Source organism: Lissotriton helveticus, chromosome 4_2, assembly GCF_964261635.1.
Source record: "Lissotriton helveticus chromosome 4_2, aLisHel1.1, whole genome shotgun sequence".
Classification (NCBI taxonomy): Eukaryota; Metazoa; Chordata; class Amphibia; order Caudata; family Salamandridae; genus Lissotriton; species Lissotriton helveticus.
In genome coordinates, this window is record NC_136064.1 from 93,890,641 (window position 1) to 93,904,707 (window position 14,067).

General features: G+C 52.0%; 1 protein-coding gene across 4 annotated transcripts in view; it reads left to right on the top strand.

Annotated features, from left to right (window-relative positions):
* Positions 1 to 14,067, top strand: part of DLG3 (discs large MAGUK scaffold protein 3) — a 1,928,515-nt gene that overhangs the window by 790,802 nt on the left and 1,123,646 nt on the right. Inside the window, exon 1 of one of the 4 annotated variants that reach the window (XM_078640194.1) lies at positions 13,302 to 13,655. The exons of 2 other annotated variants lie outside the window; for them this stretch is intronic. In XM_078640194.1, coding sequence (XP_078496320.1) covers positions 13,317 to 13,655 — 339 coding nt within the window. In that variant the 5' untranslated portion in view covers positions 13,302 to 13,316. Of the gene's footprint in view, positions 1 to 13,301; positions 13,656 to 14,067 lie in introns of those variants that run through there. One more of the 4 variants, XM_078640193.1, reaches the window with a different exon arrangement.

Sequence of the window (14,067 nt, forward strand, 5' to 3'; positions counted from 1 at the left end):
ATCCTCTAGGAGTCGAGCTGCTATTCTAGTTCCTCCCTTTCGTCTTCACTTTTTCCCATTTTACTGACAGAAAGGTTTTTGTTGCAGATCAAGTTTCAAGGAAACAAAGATTAGTTGCACAATATTTTGGAACACAGTATCCTTCAACGTTGACTATACAAAAAACTATACATAGAAATCTTTTCCTACTAAGTTCCGGCGGATTTTAACCTCTTACCCACTCCAGACGTCTTTTGGAGAATTTATGGGAAAAAGGGGTCTGTGTGAAAAAGCACGACTGAGTTACTCTAACGTCTTGCGTTAGATTTATCGCCTTACCAAACGTTGGGCGCCATGTATATTCCCAATAGGCTCTGCGCATTGGAATAATATATTCAGCAGTGTAGACGTAGGACTGAGGTCGACTAGGTCTCTACTGACTATATTAGACTTAAGGTTTGCCAGCTAGCTCAGAGGTCACTAGAAACTTTCTCGAATGAACGAGGAGGAGTTTAACCTCCCTGGATAGACAAGGAGGGATTAGCTTCTGACAACCATAAAACATGACAACTTTGCTCTCCCTGAATAAGAGTGTATCTCTAGAGTCGTGTGAAAACAAAAGTCATCTATTTCACTCAGTCAAATGTGCGTACATACTTTCACCAGAATGCAGAGAAAAGAGAGACGGGCGTTTTCAATAAAAGGTATAATTTATTGAGCAGTCTTCTTCCTCATGCAAGAGAAATGAATTGCCACGATTGTAATACTCATGGTAAAGTAAAGTGCTTACAGTAAAAGGAGGATTATAAAATAATACTGTAATAGCATAGATATGGTTTCTTAGCCATATGATACTTTAAAATAGATAAAATATATACATACATATATACATTGACTAATCGTACTCAACTGGTGCTTCTAAATACGCCTACCCTGGTGTACCTGACCTAAGCCTAATACGTGGGAAGGAGTAAGTAGGTAGCAGTTTAAGTTAAGTTTGTTTTGCCAAGAATCTGACTCAAGAATTCTCTTTAAGGGTTTAGTCAGCTCCGTACCTGGGTAATAGAAAGCAGGAGGTCTGGTATCTCTCTCTCAGGACTCGATATCCCAGTAACCCGCAAGGGTAGGCTGAAAAAGCCAGAGCTGGATTTTCTCGGCAGGAGAAAAGGTAGCGTCTTTCTCAGCGCGTCAAAAGGGAGGGGCAGCGTCCGTGGGCTCTCGGGCAAGTAGATAGCTGCTCCAAAACCACCACTGTGTGTTTGCTTAAGGCAACGTTGGTATATTTAAACCTGAAAGGTGCCGGGTTTGACGGAAGGTTGGACATAAGACGTCAATAAAGATGTCACTAAGAACTGGCCGTTCTTACAGTGCTTTACAGGAGTTCTAGGACGAAATCAAAACAAAAGCAATGGGGATTTCCCAGGTTGCTGGAGGCTTGGTTTTGTTTAGAGAACTCGGTGTGCTTTCTAGGGGGCCGGGGAAGTAGTCTTGCTTAATGTGACAGCATGTGCCACGACTGAATTATGGATATGATTAATTTGCCGTTGTATGGATATTATTGATTATAACCGGACAAGGGCATACAATAGAAATATCTATTCTGGTTCCTAGATAAAAACACTACAAAGCCAACATCATGTAGAGGTCATGCTACAACAAAAACTCAGAGTCAGGCTAGATGTCACAGTGTGAGTCTCTCCAGGAATGGTGCCTAGGGACATTCTAACTCATTCAGAGTTATACACATACATTTTCAAGCAAATTGTTTAGAAAGATGACAAGAAGTTCCTTGTGGAGACCAACACCTCTTCACTGGGACTCCACCAATGGAGCCATCCCAGACCCTGTGAAGAAAGGGGCTTGGACATGTGTGCACAGGTCTAAGCCTATGAACCCTTGGTTTTTATTGCTGTGGCACTCCCTTTTTCTTTGTATGGATAGATTGGATAAGCAGTTCCTCCGATGGAGTAAGGAATTATTTCTAACTTGTAAGAATGTGTTGTCTCCTTCAGCTTCTGAAATTCCCAAATACTAGCGAACCAAAAGTGGTATACCAGCCCCAGAGGATCAAATCTGTCTCACCTCCAAGTGTTGAGACACCAGAAACTACTGGACCCGTGAAGCGCCAACACCCGGAGTACCAGACCCTCATCAGCATACACTTGAGACAAAGAGTCCAATCCAGAATCCAACTGCCCAGGAAACAAGCACCGTCGAGGGGCGTGGAGACCTCCGAGACCCACTCCGTGAGTGGGTCAGCTGTCTCGGAATCACCTCTCCAAACTGCTTGCTCCTGACCGCGAGAAGATCTTGACGCGGGCCACCCGACTGACCTATCTGCTCTGCATCTGCCCGTCTGGCTTGTCTACCAGCAAACCAGCTGTGCTCCCATGGTCCTGAGGCCCTTATGATCTGCTCCCTCGAGTGGGACCCCCCCAGAACTTACCTTTAAGTCTTCTCGTGCAGTGTGTCAATCAATCAATCAATCAATCAAGGACATTTATAGAGCGCACTACTTACCCGGAGGGTCTCAAGGCGCTTGGGGGGGGGGGGTGCTGCTACTGCTCGAACAGCCAGGTCTTGAGCTTCTTTCTGAAGGAGAGGTGGTCTTGGGTCAGGCGCAGGTCGGGAGGGAGGGAGTTCCAGGTCTTGGCGGCCAGGTGGGAGAAGGACCTTCCTCCTGTTGTCGTTCTTCGGATGCGGGGGACGGCGGCGAGGGCATGACTGGCTGATCGGAGGTGGCGTTTGGGAGCGTAGAAGTTGATGCGGTTGTTGAGGTAGCTCGGGCCTTGATCGTGTAGGGCTTTGTGTGCGTGGGTGAGGAGACGGAAGGTGATTCTCTTGTTGACGGGGAGCCAGTGCAGGTCTCTCAGATGTCCGGAGATGTGGCTGCGTCGGGGGATGTCGAGGATGAGTCTGGCTGAGGCGTTCTGGATCTGCTGGAGTCTCTTCTGGAGCTTGGCGGTGGTTCCGGCGTAGAGGGCGTTGCCGTAGTCCAGTCGGCTGGTGACGAGGGCCTGGGTGACCGTCTTCCTGGTCTCGGTGGGGATCCACCGGAAGATCTTCCGTAGCATGGGCAGGATGTTGAAGCATTACGAGGAGACGGCGTTGACTTGTCTGGTCATGGAGAGGGAGGAGTCCAGGATGAAGCCCAGGTTGCGTGCGTGGTCTGTCGGTGTGGGTGCGGTGCCCAGGGCGGGGGGCCACCAGGAGTCGTCCCAGGCGGAGGGCGAAGAGCCCAGGATGAGGACTTCCGTCTTGTCTGAGTTCAGTTTCAGGCGGCTGGTCGTCATCCACTCGGCTACATCTTTCATCCCTTCGTGAAGGTTGGCTCTGGAAGCGGCGGGGTCGTTGGTCAGTGAGAGGATCAGCTGGGTGTCATCGGCGTAGGAGATGATGTTCAGGTTGTGTTGGCGTGCGATGGGCGCGAGGGGGCTCATGTAGACGTTGAAGAGGGTGGGGCTCAGCGAGGATCCTTGAGGGACGCCGCAGATGACTTCGGTGGCCTCTGACTTGTACGGTGGTAGACGGACTCTCTGTGTTCTTCCGTCGAGGAAGGAGACGATCCATTCCAGTGCCTTCTCCTGAATTCCGACGTTGCTGAGGCGCTGCACTAGGGTGCGGTGGCAGACAGTGTCGAATGCCGCGGAGAGGTCTAGGAGGATGAGGGCCGCTGTTTCTCCGTTGTCCATCAGGGCTCGGATGTCATCTGTGGCAGCGATGAGGGCGGTCTCGGTGCTGTGGTTGGCTCAGAAGCCAGACTGTGAGGGGTCGAGGGATCCATTTGTCTCGAGGAAGGCGGCCAGCTGTTTGTTGACGGTCTTCTCGATGACTTTGGCTGGAAACGGGAGGAGCGAGATGGGGCGGTAGTTCTTGAGTTCGGTGGGGTCCGCTGTTGGTTTCTTTAGCAGGTGTCCTTGGTATTTTAATGGGATTTCCACCTCCTCGAAAGGAGTGTACTCTTCCGGAGGTTCCTCTATTTTGTAATAGTGGAATTTTTGTGTGACAGTGTTTGTTGCTGGAAAGTTTATCCATGAATAGAATACCTCTGTCTGTCGATATTCATGTGCCTCAATTACGAATACGACTATACCACCTCTCGATGTTAGTCCATTTTCTATAAGTTTAAGTGTTATAGTTTTCCTTATGTTGACCGGAATGAGTATAGCATTCGGGTCATTCTGTAGGAGACTTGTGTCATCCTCTAGGAGTCGAGCTGCTATTCTAGTTCCTCCCTTTCGTCTTCACTTTCTCCCATTTTACTGACAGAAAGGTTTTTGTTGCAGATCAAGTTTCAAGGAAACAAAGATTAGTTGCACAATATTTTGGAACACAGTATCCTTCAACGTTGACTATACAAAAAACTATACATAGAAATCTCTTCCTACTAAGTTCCGGCGGATTTTAACCTCTTACCCACTCCAGACGTCTTTTGGAGAATTTATGGGAAAAAGGGGTCTGTGTGAAAAAGCACGACTGAGTTACTCTAACGTCTTGCGTTAGATTTATCGCCTTACCAAACGTTGGGCGCCATGTATATTCCCAATAGGCTCTGCGCATTGGAATAATATATTCAGCAGTGTAGACGTAGGACTGAGGTCGACTAGGTCTCTACTGACTATATTAGACTTAAGGTTTGCCAGCTAGCTCAGAGGTCACTAGAAACTTTCTCGAATGAACGAGGAGGAGTTTAACCTCCCTGGATAGACAAGGAGGGATTAGCTTCTGACAACCATAAAACATGACAACTTTGCTCTCCCTGAATAAGAGTGTATCTCTAGAGTCGTGTGAAAACAAAAGTCATCTATTTCACTCAGTCAAATGTGCGTACTTAGTTTCACCAGAATGCAGAGAAAAGAGAGACGGGCGTTTTCAATAAAAGGTATAATTTATTGAGCAGTCTTCTTCCTCATGCAAGAGAAATGAATTGCCACGATTGTAATACTCATGGTAAAGTAAAGTGCTTACAGTAAAAGGAGGATTATAAAATAATACTGTAATAGCATAGATATGGTTTCTTAGCCATATGATACTTTAAAATAGATAAAATATATACATACATATATACATTGACTAATCGTACTCAACTGGTGCTTCTAAATTCGCCTACCCTGGTGTACCTGACCTAAGCCTAATACGTGGGAAGGAGTAAGTAGGTAGCAGTTTAAGTTAAGTTTGTTTTGCCAAGAATCTGACTCAAGAATTCTCTTTACGGGTTTAGTCAGCTCCGTACCTGGGTAATAGAAAGCAGGAGGTCTGGTATCTCTCTCTCAGGACTCGATATCCCAGTAACCCGCAAGGGTAGGCTGAAAAAGCCGGAGCTGGATTTTCTCGGCAGGAGAAAAGGTAGCGTCTTTCTCAGCGCGTCAAAAGGGAGGGGCAGCGTCCGTGGGCTCTCGGGCAAGTAGATAGCTGCTCCAAAACCACCACTGTGTGTTTGCTTAAGGCAACGTTGGTATATTTAAACCTGAAAGGTGCCGGGTTTGACGGAAGGTTGGACATAAGACGTCAATAAAGATGTCACTAAGAACTGGCCGTTCTTACAGTGCTTTACAGGAGTTCTAGGACGAAATCAAAACAAAAGCAATGGGGATTTCCCAGGTTGCTGGAGGCTTGGTTTTGTTTAGAGAACTCGGTGTGCTTTCTAGGGGGCCGGGGAAGTAGTCTTGCTTAATGTGACAGCATGTGCCACGACTGAATTATGGATATGATTAATTTGCCGTTGTATGGATATTATTGATTATAACCGGACAAGGGCATACAATAGAAATATCGATTCTGGTTCCTAGATAAAAACACTACAAAGCCAACATCATGTAGAGGTCATGCTACAACAAAAACTCAGAGTCAGGCTAGATGTCACAGTGTGAGTCTCTCCAGGAATGGTGCCTAGGGACATTCTAACTCATTCAGAGTTATACACATACATTTTCAAGCAAATTGTTTAGAAAGATGACAAGAAGTTCCTTGTGGAGACCAACACCTCTTCACTGGGACTCCACCAATGGAGCCATCCCAGACCCTGTGAAGAAAGGGGCTTGGACATGTGTGCACAGGTCTAAGCCTATGAACCCTTGGTTTTTATTGCTGTGGCACTCCCTTTTTCTTTGTATGGATAGATTGGATAAGCAGTTCCTCCGATGGAGTAAGGAATTATTTCTAACTTGTAAGAATGTGTTGTCTCCTTCAGCTTCTGAAATTCCCAAATACTAGCGAACCAAAAGTGGTATACCAGCCCCAGAGGATCAAATCTGTCTCACCTCCAAGTGTTGAGACACCAGAAACTACTGGACCCGTGAAGAGCCAACACCCGGAGTACCAGACCCTCATCAGCATACACTTGAGACAAAGAGTCCAATCCAGAATCCAACTGCCCAGGAAACAAGCACCGTCGAGGGGCGTGGAGACCTCCGAGACCCACTCCGTGAGTGGGTCAGCTGTCTCGGAATCACCTCTCCAAACTGCTTGCTCCTGACCGCGAGAAGATCTTGACGCGGGCCACCCGACTGACCTATCTGCTCTGCATCTGCCCGTCTGGCTTGTCTACCAGCAAACCAGCTGTGCTCCCATGGTCCTGAGGCCCTTATGATCTGCTCCCTCGAGTGGGACCCCCCCAGAACTTACCTTTAAGTCTTCTTGTGCAGTGTGTCAATCAATCAATCAATCAATCAAGGACATTTATAGAGCGCACTACTTACCCGAGGGTCTCAAGGCGCTTGGGGGGGGGGTGCTGCTACTGCTCGAACAGCCAGGTCTTGAGCTTCTTCCTGAAGGAGAGGTGGTCTTGGGTCAGGCGCAGGTCGGTCGGGAGGGAGTTCCAGGTCTTGGCGGCCAGGTGGGAGAAGGACCTTCCTCCTGTTGTCGTTCTTCGGATGCGGGGGCGGCGGCGAGGGCGTGACTGGCTGATCGGAGGTGGCGTTTGGGAGCGTAGAAGTTGATGCGGTTGTTGAGGTAGCTCGGGCCTTGATCGTGTAGGGCTTTGTGTGCGTGGGTGAGGAGACGGAAGGTGATTCTCTTGTTGATGGGGAGCCAGTGCAGGTCTCTCAGATGTCCGGAGATGTGGCTGCGTCGGGGGATGTCGAGGATGAGTCTGGCTGAGGCGTTCTGGATCCGCTGGAGTCTCTTCTGGAGCTTGGCGGTGGTTCCGGCGTAGAGGGCGTTGCCGTAGTCCAGTCGGCTGGTGACGAGGGCCTGGGTGACCGTCTTCCTGGTCTTGGTGGGGATCCACCGGAAGATCTTCCGTAGCATCGGCAGGATGTTGAAGCATGACGAGGAGACGGCGTTGACTTGTCTGGTCATGGAGAGGGAGGAGTCCAGGATGAAGCCCAGGTTGCGTGCGTGGTCTGTCGGTGTGGGTGCGGTGCCCAGGGCGGGGGGCCACCAGGAGTCGTCCCAGGCGGAGGGCGAAGAGCCCAGGATGAGGATTTCCGTCTTGTCTGAGTTCAGTTTCAGGCGGCTGGTTGTCATCCACTCGGCTACATCTTTCATCCCTTCGTGAAGGTTGGCTCTGGAAGCGGCGGGGTCGTTGGTCAGTGAGAGGATCAGCTGGGTGTCATCGGCGTAGGAGATGATGTTCAGGTTGTGTTGGCGTGCGATGGGCGCGAGGGGGCTCATGTAGACGTTGAAGAGGGTGGGGCTCAGCGAGGATCCTTGAGGGACGCCGCAGATGACTTCGGTGGCCTCTGACTTGTACGGTGGTAGACGGACTCTCTGTGTTCTTCCGTCGAGGAAGGAGACGATCCATTCCAGTGCCTTCTCCTGAATTCCGACGTTGCTGAGGCGCTGCACTAGGGTGCGGTGGCAGACAGTGTCGAATGCCGCGGAGAGGTCTAGGAGGATGAGGGCCGCTGTTTCTCCGTTGTCCATCAGGGCTCGGATGTCATCTGTGGCAGCGATGAGGGCGGTCTCGGTGCTGTGGTTGGCTCGGAAGCCAGACTGTGAGGGGTCGAGGGATCCATTTGTCTCGAGGAAGGCGGCCAGCTGTTTGTTGACGGTCTTCTCGATGACTTTGGCTGGAAACGGGAGGAGCGAGATGGGGCGGTAGTTCTTGAGTTCGGTGGGGTCCGCTGTTGGTTTCTTTAGTAGAGCGCTGAGTTTGGCGTGCTTCCAGCTCTCCGGGAAGGTGGCGGTGTCGAAGGAGGTGTTGACGATGTCCCGCAGGTGGGGTGCGATGACAGCGTCGGCCTTGTTGAAGACGTGGTGAGGGCAGGGGTCGGTCGGAGATCCGGAGTGGATGGAGTTCATCATGCGGACGGTGTCATCGGTGCTGATCGGAGTCCAGGCGCGGAGGGTGGTGGTGGGCGGCGTTGCTGCGGTTGTTGTGTGCGATGGTTGAATGCTGAAGCTGTTGTGTATGTCCGCGATCTTGTTGTGGAAGTAGGTGGCGAGGGAGTTGCAGAGGTCTTGCGATGGGGTGATGTCGTTGTTTCCGGCGTTGGGGTTGGAGAGCTCTTTCACGATGTTGAAGAGTTCCTTGCAGTTGTGTGCGTTGTTGTCCAGTCGGTCCTTGAATGCAGTTTTCTTGGTGGCGCGGATCAGTTGGTGGTGCTTCCGGGTGGCAAGCTTGAGGGTGGTCATGTTGTCCGGTGTTGGTTCCCTTCTCCAGACTTTCTCGAGGGCTCGGCAGTTCTTCTTGGAGCTCTTGAGTTCGACGGTGAACCATGGGGCTTTCTTGCTGCCGGGTCTGCTGGGCGGGGTCCTCAGAGGGGCGAGTTCGTCCGCGCAGTTGCTGATCCACTTCGTGAGGTTGTCGGCGGCCTGGCTGGGGTTCGCTGAGCTGGCGGGAGGGTGCTGACTCAGGGAAGTGGCGAGCTGGTCGGCTGTGATCTTGTTCCAGCTTCTTCGGGCAACCTGTTGCTGGTGGTGGTGGGTCGTCGTTCTTCTGAAGGTGAAGTGGACGCAGCTGTGGTCCGACCAGTGGAGTCCTGTGGCGTGGCTGAAGGCCATGTCTTTGCTGGATGAGAAGACGGCGTCGAGAGTGTGTCCGGCGAGGTGGGTGGGGGTGGTCACCAGCTGCTTGAGTCCCAGGTTTGCGAGGTTTTCCAGCAGGGTGGTGGTGTTGTGGTCGTCGTTGTTCTCCAGGTGGAAGTTGAGGTCCCCGAGGAGGATGTAGTCGGCTGAGGGGAGGGCGAGCGGGCTGATGAAGTCGGCGATGTCCTCGCTGAATTGTGTGCGTGGTCCCGGGGGTCTGTAGATGAGGGTGCCTCTGAGGGTGGTCTTGGGGTTGACATGGATCTGGAAGTGCAGGTGTTCGGCGGGTGCGATGGTGTCGCCGGTGTTGGTCGTGATGCGGATGGTGTTCCTGTGAATGATGGCGATGCCTCCTCCTGTCTGGTTGACGCGGTCTCTCCGGATGATCTTGTAGCCGTCCGGGATGGCGATGGCGATGTCGGGCGCTGAGGAGGCGTTCATCCAGGTTTCCGTGAGGAAGGCGACGTCTGGGGCTGTGGTGTCGAGCAGGTTCCAGAGCTCGACGGCGTGTCTGTGGACGGAGCGGGTGTTGAGCAGGATGCACTTCAGGTGGGTGCTGCTGGAGTTCGGCTTGGTGGGTGCTGGTGCAGTGCAGGTCCGGGTGCAGGAGAACTTGCAGGACTGGCAGATGAAGGGTCCGTGGGTGCGTCTCGGGGTGGCTCGGTAGCATCCAGGGGTTCGGCCGGCGTTGAGTGCGTTGAGGGTGGCGGCGGCGTACGTCCGGCGGGTGGGCTGGGGTCTGCGAGGGTCAGGGGTCCTGGCGCTGGGCACGGTCCAGGCGCGGACGGGCGCAGACGGGCTTACCTTTGGCGCACCTTCGGCGCTCAATCGGTGCTCCCGCTGCGCGCGTCCGCTGCGCGGTCGCTCTGGGGACGTCATAAGAAGGGAGCCGGTCGGGAGGGTCTGCGGGGAGGCGGGAGCGCGAGCCAATCGGCTGTCGGGGGGGCGGGGCCACGGGCTGGGGCGGCGGGAAAAGCTGGTGTGGGCTCGGCGGCCCTCGGGAGGCTGGGGCGGCGGGAAAAGCTGGTGTGGGCTCGGCAGCCCTCGGGAGGCTGGGGCGGCGGGAAAAGCTGGTGTGGGCTCGGCGGCCCTCGGGAGGCTGGGGCTGCGGCAGCAGGCACAGGAGCGTGGGGGTGACCAGGCCCCCCTTCTTCATAGTGCAGCAGCTACCCACAACCTCGGCAGCACGCTTCCGGCAGAATCTGGGATGCTACTGAGAATCCATTGATGGAACATTGAGCCTGGCCTTGCTACTTACTATCCACGGTCTGTACAGGTAACCGGTGGGGCGGTTGTGCCGTGTTAGGGGGGATTTCAAGGGAAGATGCTGAGAGAAAATTAATTATTTATTTAATTTTCCCTCTGCATCGTCCCTCGAAATTCCCCCTTACCTGGCCCCACTGCTGTTACATGCATGGACCACGGCTGCCCCTTACCTAAATCCAGAAGGCAAATCTTGAGATCCAACGAAGTGATTTTATAAGCATTTTTCTATTCTCTTCCATTGACTTCAATGGTGCGTAATTGCGTTCAAAAGTGATTTATTTTGCAAACTGGAAAAATTCTTATCTTAGAAAAGTACTTACTGTAGAACAAAGTTCTTGGTCTGAAAAATTACATAACAATCGATGGTATTTTTGTAAATTGGTCTCAGATTTATTCTCGAGTGTGTGTCTCATTTATTGCCTCTGTCAGTAAAACTAATGCTTAGCACTGCCCTCTGCTAAGCCTGACTGCTCTACTCGCCCGCACATAGAGCGCTAGTATTATCTACTTTTGCCTCTGTGTACCAGTCCGGGTCTCACTGGACTCTCTGCACAGTGTGCTTCGTCTCTGTGCACTATAGAGACAGCTTCCTACACAACACTGACGTGTATTCAACTGTGATGACATCACCGTGTGGAATTCTTGAAAGATAGTTCTCTGTGACATCACTGTTAATATTTTGGAGGAAAACATATCTATACCCATATGTGGTGATATCACTGATACATCACCAAATTCAGATATTGTGACATATTGCTATGTGACGTCACAGACGGCATCACCAAAATAAAACAATGATATCTATCCCCGATGACATCACTGAGAAAAAGCCCCGATAAACAGTTCACTTAAACTCATTAATGACATTATATTAAAAATGTTGTTACTTTGACCAAATGTGAGGGGACTCGTGACGTGATTCAAACGTCAGCGCAGGGAAAACAAGATATATTTTTCACTTACAACCTCGCTAAAATGAACATTAACATATGTCACTGAAATGATAACAGTCCCATCTGCTCCACTATGACATCACGTATCACAACTCTACAGAGATAATGTCGCGTCTGTGTGACATCACTGGTGACTCACCAACTCGGAATCAGACGTCACGTGACTCACTGACGGTGTCATGGAAATCATCAAAACCTGTATTATCCTTGTAGTCCCGGGTGAACTGAAAGTGTATTTACATAGTTAATAGCGATACCGTGATGACATCTCAGAAGTGAAAATATTGCTGCACATTTCACTGACGCATAACGAATGACGTCATCGTCGTGACAGCCTGGGTATGTGCTGTGTGTATGTCCCTTTCTGTAGCCAATGAGACGACAAACGACATCGCGCATCTGAGGCTGGGACACAAAGGGCGCTGGTTGTTGACCCGCGACGGGTCATATGCAAATCATCAAGCGCCTAGTGAAGAAGGCAGGGGGCAGCGCTATAGTGAAACTGCGGTGACAGCTGCTTCCGGGGGTTTGCTTATCGTCACGTGGGTATAAAGAGGGGCTCTGATCAACTGACCAGCTGTGTCCACATGCATGTGTTAACACCCGCCCCCAAAGCCAGGCCAAACCACGACACTGTCACGCAACCAACAGGCAGGTAATAGAGCATCCATCATCTTAACACCCCCCCGTCCCCGTCCCCAGACACGAGACCACCAGGTGAGGAGTGAACAGCGGCGTCTCAGTGGAGAGGGACAGGGTATGGCGCTTCGACTCCCCGCCTCTGCATCCAGGCGCCACGAAGACATACATGGGCCTCACTATGTGCACCCTAGCTCACACAACCCGTTTCTAAGAGCACCAAAGAAACTCTCGACTAAGTACACACAGACAAACACCCCCACCCACAGACACTCGCGAACGGGGGCTCCTCCTGATTGAGAGGGCGCTGCGATTGGCACCGGCGGTTGGCGCTACATAAATACAAAATAACATACCATTGACTTTGCAGTGATTGTATTACTTCCGAGAACCATGTGGAATGGATACATATGACGCCGTGACATCACTACGAAAGAACACGTAAGCACACGTCACAGTGACAGCAAGATGAGCACGCAACTTTTTTTTCTCTCAAATAGAGGAGCTTGTTCACTTGATTAAAACCCGTGGCGATGCTGGTAATTCAGGGTCGATGAGGCTTGCGTGACCCCGGCGCTCCACCTGTGCCTCGCTGTTCGATCGTGGGCAGACTGCTTCATCGCCAAGCCCCCACATGTGCCCAAAGAAGGGGCACTTCTAAGCCGGTACGGATGATAGCCGGGCGGCACGGAGCGATGAACGGCCGGCAGCTCGCACGTGTCCCCCACACACATGTTCACACGTGTTCCGTGCACACGCAAGGATCTATGGCTCCCTGGTGCCCCTGCCAGCGGGAGGGAGCCCCCGGTGCCTAGAAGGGCCAGATCGGCAGAAGACGCTCTCAGAGAAGCGGGCGGTCCCTTTAAAGCCGCCGCTGACAGCCTCCCCAGCGCTGGTCCTGCTGCTGCCGCCGCTGGCCGCTGATTGGCTGTCGCCGGGAGAGCAGGGATGCAGGCGAGGGAGGAGGATGCGCTAGCACTCTCTGCCGCTCATCACCGGGGCTAGAGGCAGCAGCCCCCACCCCCTCCTCTCCACCTCCCCCTCACACCGAGGACGGAGCCGAGCGAAGAAGGGAGAGACCGAGCCCGAGGAAGGGGCGACAACCCCGGGGCGCTGCCATCCACCGAGAGGAGCCTTCCCCCCCGGGGGGGACACGGGAGCGAGGACGCATCGGTGAGGGGAGCAGGGCACAGTCGGTGGCACCAGGAACCCACGAGAGGAGCGAGGCCGCCGACGGAGCCTCCGACACGCAAGACAGCCAGGCGGACGCCAGCATCACGGGGACCGCGGAGGCTTTTTGGATATCGGTGGAGATAGCATAGGAACAATTATATATATGTAACATATATAGATAGACATATATTTTTGTACATAAGGCCTGGATTACGTCTCCGAGGGAAGGCGAGGGGCGCAGACCAGGAGCGTGGGAGCCATTTTTCATCACTCGACGGATATTTTTGTATTCCCCCTTCCTGGCTGCCGCGGCTCCTATGTGTTTTGGGAGGTAACATGCACAAGCACCACCACTGCTGCAAGTGCCCGGAATGCTACGAGGTGACGCGCATGGCGGCCCTGCGCCGCATGGAGCCCCCCACCTACGGCGACTGGCAGCACGAGCAGTACGGCCCGGGCTACGGGGGCTACAGCTCGCAGACGCTGCCCTCCCAGGCCGCCGGGGTGCCCACGCCCCGGACCAAGGCCAAGATGGGCCCGGCGGCGGCGCCGCCCCGCGAGACCGCCACCCCCACGCTGAAGGCGCCCCCCAAGAGTGCCACCCCCAAGATGAACGGCAACGGCACCGGATGGTGGCCCGAGTGCACGTGCTCCAACCGGGACTGGTATGAGCAGGTAGGCATCGGTGCCAGGGTCCGGGGAGGGGGCCATTACATCACATGTCTACGTGGCAAAGGCTTCCTTTCAGGGCCATGTGAATGTGTGCGTCTCATGTACAGTCCTATGGGCGATCCGCACATATATATATATATATATATATATATATATATATATATATATATATATATATATATATATATATATATATATATATATATATATATATATATACATACATATATATATATATATATATATATATATATATATATATATATATATATATACACATACATACATATAATTCAGCATCTGGTGAGGTACGAAGTAGCCGTGTGTCTACCAAGTCTTGTTTCTCATGCAAATGGCCTTTTATTAATACATATATGCTTTGATAGCAGTATTGGTATTGCTCATACTCGTATGA